At 45.1% G+C, this 4,858-nt stretch overlaps 1 protein-coding gene across 1 annotated transcript in view; it reads left to right on the top strand.

Moving 5' to 3' along the window:
• The window catches only part of LOC103385105 (RNA-binding motif, single-stranded-interacting protein 2-like), a 21,781-nt gene that overhangs the window by 11,267 nt on the left and 5,656 nt on the right, over positions 1-4,858 (top strand). Inside the window, exons 3-5 of the mRNA XM_025059280.1 lie at positions 24-135; positions 3,653-3,711; positions 4,229-4,320. Coding sequence (XP_024915048.1) covers positions 24-135; positions 3,653-3,711; positions 4,229-4,320 — 263 coding nt within the window. The remainder of the gene's footprint in view (positions 1-23; positions 136-3,652; positions 3,712-4,228; positions 4,321-4,858) is intronic.

Genomic DNA, 4,858 nt, shown 5'->3' with positions numbered 1-4,858 from the left:
GAGCCGCCCCATCGTCAAGGGCGGCGGCAGCAGCAGCAGCAGCGGTGGAGGAGAGCAGCTGAGCAAAACGAACCTGTACATCCGTGGCCTCCACCCAGGAACCACAGACCAGGATCTGGTCAAACTCTGTCAGCCGTAAGTCAACTCCAAAAACCTAGAACCCGAGGTTCTGTCACACCAGACCGCAGTTTTCTCCGCTCCCCTCAGTGTAAGCCACTCATTTCAAGTCAACCACAGAGCAGAGCAGGATTCTACTGGACTCCGTTTTCATTATCACCATAACTGTTACCTTCATGAAGGCTTCACAACAATGAGCTTTTGGTACTCAAATAGTGGGGCGGGTCCCTCTTAGAGGGGCGCATTGAGGTGCCGAGGGGGCCTGAGGGGCCACTGCTGTAATGCTTGAATGACAACAAGCCTCCAGTCACTAGGTGGCAGCAACTCATACAGCAGTTTGTACAGATTATAGTACACATTATCAGGGGTGGGTGGTGAAAAACAATCTCCTCATGACAGCGCGTTTGATGTTTTTGGACCTAGGATTAGGAGCAAAAAAATAAGATGAAAAACTCTGGGTTTTATCACTGGTTCTTGTGTTCCCAGTCAGCACATATACGAGTGTGTACTCTTTTAGAATCAACTGCATCAGAACGGGTTATTTGATGTGATGGATGAAAATGACTGGAAATCCCGTCTACACCTGTCCTGAAGTTTGAAAACACTGGACCTTTAGAAACGTCTGGTTTTCTGAAGCAGTGACTGGGCTGCATCAGCACGGCCAAATCCAGTAGATCGATGGCTTCCTTATTTTAGACAAGAACATGAACGTTGGAGAGAAGCGGCCCAGTGTTTTATCCAGTGACCATATGGAAAAACCAACATGACCACGACTCCCGCTGCACTCATGGCTCTGTGCAGACTTTCCAACAACTTGGTACAGAATGTTTAGTCTCTGATCCTCGTGCTCTTTCTGTACGTCTGCTCTCGCTCTCTGACACTAACATATGAATTATAGCTTCTACTCGCTCTCCTCTTCATCTTCGTCGTACGATGACTGCGTCGTGCATATTTAAAAGAGTTCGGCGCTTTGTAGCCACGGAGCGAATGCGAGTCTTTAAAACTCCGTTGTGGGCAGTCGAGACTTCAAACAGACGGCACCGCGCCATCCATCTCGAGTGTTTGTTAGGTCTTCGGTCTGGGACTTCAAAACAAGCAGGGCAGAGATGAATGAAGTGGGTCTACTTAATTCAAATCTGGAGCCCGGTGATGAGAAACAGAAGAGAGAAAAAGGGAGGGAAAAGCTTCTACAGGCAGAGAGGGAGAGGCCTGCTCTGTTACAGCTGTCTGCAAGATACGGCCCACATGAGGCTGCCCAACCCTACAGGAAACAGCCAGCCCAGGGGAAAGGGAAAGGCAAACAAGGGCAATGGCACGAAGAGGGGGAGGCGGGGGGAGGGCAGATGGAGAGAATCAGGGGAGGTGGAGTGAATGGAGTTCAGGGTTTGTGTGTCAGGTGGTGTTCTGTGGGGGCAGTTCTCAGATTTCTGCTTTTAGCCAGCAGATAAAAATCGCTGCGTAAAATTGCTGCCTTTTAGCAGAGCTCCTGAAGTCTTTGTTGTCAGTGGACCATTAAAAAACTGTAGCGGAAAAAAACACAAACAAGCACGCACTCGTCCCCACGTATCTGTATATATGTTGCGAATGCAGAATGAACGAAGCAACGTTGGTCGCCATCTACGACTCAGAAATGTCGAAGATCCACGAGTCGTTAACCAGGGAAAGGGTGAGGAAGGAGAATGTGTGACAACCAGGAGACGAGTCAGGGAGGGGGGTTGGACATATGGTGGTGTAACTGAAGTTTGAAGAGTTCATGTGTATTCTGTCAGGACACAGAACTCCCAACAGTCCCCTCCCCCCACATATCCAGACTTGGTCGTATGTACGGGGTGAGGGATGAGAGGAGGGGGTGGGGGTTGGTCCTCCATCTCCAACTCCTTCCCTGGTCTCTGTGGCTGCCTCCCTGCAGCTCCTGGTTCTTCTCTGCTGCTGGGTGCTGGACCTCCAAACTCCGTTCGGTCACATGTGTATCTGAACTGCGTGAGCTGCAGATCAGGGAGTTGTCGGGAGACTCACGGGGCGGGTTTGTGTGTTCCCACAGTAACGATGCATAGGAGAGAACAGGAAGGCCGTGTTGGCACATGTATCCAGTCCATTTGGTTGCAGCTTATGGTTGGGAATCAGAGATGAAGCATGAAATAGTAATGTCAGAGATGAGGTCAGATGCATAATACAACAGATCCTCAGACGTGAAGGGTTAATTCAGTTTTAGATGAAAGGATTTCAATAGATATTTTAGTGCAATACTGAATGTTTTTTCAATCCAAAGTATGTATAGAAATATATATTTATATATACATATAGGTGTATAAACTGTATGTGTATGTATATAATAAATATATAATATATCCATAAAATAAAATCCAAAATAGTTTTTAATCTAAATTGTGTATATAAATATAACTATATGTAAATATATATATACATATATGTATATGGATATATATATATTTATACATATATACACTACTGTATATTACATATATAAATATACACGTATATGAAAATACATACATACATTTATATGTATATATATAAAGAAAAAACAGTTCTTGACTAGAACTGCTTTTTTCTGACAGTATCTTCATTTAAATAATTTCTTCTTAAATAGAAGTACTGCACTTAAGAAAAACCAGTTCTGACTAGAACTGCTTTTTTCTTCTTAAATAGAAGTACTGCACTTTTAACACTGCTGAATGAACAGCTAAGACACGAGTGCGAGTATTGACTTATTAGTGAATGTAGTTTTTACAATCAGGACAAACGCGTCCCCTGTACGTCTGTACCGACGCCTGGTCACATGACTGCTTATCTGTTCGAAAGTGTCCAAATTCTAGATTGACTAATCCTGAGTCTTCGTGGTGTGGCGTCAGTGGAGTGACACCAGATCACTCTGTGATGGGACACTAAGACCCAGTGGAGGCGGTAACACTGCCTGGAGTGAGAGTATGGCTGGGAGCCAGCCTTGGACGGGGCAGCCAAGGAGAGCGGGATCAGATTACACTGCGTGCACATGCCTGGAGAGATGGGAACTGATAACACACACAAATGCATTTACCCACTATCCTGTGCATCTGCAGGCTCCAGAGTGGGCCAGCCTGCTTAGTAGATAATGCAGCGTTTTTAAACATCGCTCCATCACAGTGAAACAGAATAGACTCTTCCTGTTCTCTTCCCCTACATCTTTGTTTTACCCACTTCGCTTTCTCCTATAGGTTCCTCATCGACGTTTGCCCGTCAACTGTATGGAGTGCAGTGATATTGAAAACCTATAGCCCGGCCGCAGGACATTTCCTGCTCCGTGTTATCCAAACATCTCCCTATGCTCATCATTTATTATCAGATGGTGTAATTACATCAAGTGTCATTTCTCTGTCCCCTGAATTATAATTCAATCATAGAGGAGCTCAGCCTCTGTGGGCGTGGCAGGGTGAATGGAGAGGAGCTGCACTGCGTCAGCAATGTAGCAAAGCACAAGACAGCAAAAAAAAAACAAGCTTCCGCTCAGTGTCTGAGTGTCTCCCTGTTTTTCCAGGTACGGGAAAATCGTGTCCACCAAGGCCATCCTGGACAAGACCACCAACAAGTGCAAAGGTGAGCAGTAAAAACAGCAGCAAGGTCAAGAATGAAGGTCAAATGATCAATATATGTCAACAGGAGGGGATTATAGAAAATTACTAAATACTAATTACTGCGTCTCAATGTTAAGTCATTTTTCACTATTAGAAATCAAAAATATTGTAAATATAGTCACTGTTAGAAATCAAAAATATTGTAAATATAGCAATATGCTAAAACATGCTAAATGTTAGCCTGCAGATAAGTAGCTGTAAATGTAGTAAGATATTGAAAATGAAAAGATCAAGTCAACATTAAAAAGTTAGCATTGACGCTCTTTTGTTTATGCTAACCTCCTGTGAAGCTGTATTTATATATATATATATAAATAAATATATACAACAGCAGACATCACTGTGTTAACTGCTAACATCTGAGCTGCTGGTAGTCGTCTTCTGATCCGTGAGTGGCCTCTGACTTCACGTCAGTCTTGTGTTGAACGTACCTCATTGTCACACATTGTGTTTCTTCCTGTGTGTCTCTGTCCCCCCAGGCTACGGCTTTGTTGACTTTGACAGCCCGGCTTCAGCTCAGAAGGCCGTGACGGCGCTGAAGGCAGGTGGTGTTCAGGCTCAGATGGCCAAGGTAAGAACGCCCACGTGTTGGTTCCACGTTGGTTCACCCACCGCTTCCTTCATCCTGTAGAGGGAGGTGGAGGTAGTTAGAGCCAGTACCTGCTGACATCAGGTGAAGGACGGGCTACGACCTGGACGGTCGACCGCACTGAGTCACAGAGAAAACAAAACCAACCAAACAGACAGTCAATTTGACCTCATCTTTAATCTGTTTCTGGAATGTGGGATGAAACTGTAGAGGCCTGAGGATGATCCATCAATATTTGATCATGACCTAATTCAAACTCAGGCACGGTGCGGCCCGTGGGCCACATCCGGCCCTCTGACCGACATCTCCACCCAGCCCGTGTGAGATTGTCGTTAAATGAAGTCAGTAAAATCAGTCAGCGTAGCTGCGTACGAAAAACGACTGCGAGGCTTTTATTTTGAAGGCCACTATTTTAGGTTTTTGCTTCTAAAAAATGCCGTCCTTCTTCATGGACCTTCACTGAAACGTGTCAGTGAACGTGTTGGACTGTTTTTCTAATGTCCCACACAAGTACAAGAAC

This window comes from Cynoglossus semilaevis, chromosome 10 (genome assembly GCF_000523025.1).
Source record: "Cynoglossus semilaevis isolate Cse_v1.0 chromosome 10, Cse_v1.0, whole genome shotgun sequence".
NCBI lineage: Eukaryota > Metazoa > Chordata > Actinopteri > Pleuronectiformes > Cynoglossidae > Cynoglossus > Cynoglossus semilaevis.
The sequence above is the reverse complement of the archived record's forward strand: the minus strand, read 5'-3'. Positions and strand labels throughout refer to the sequence as shown.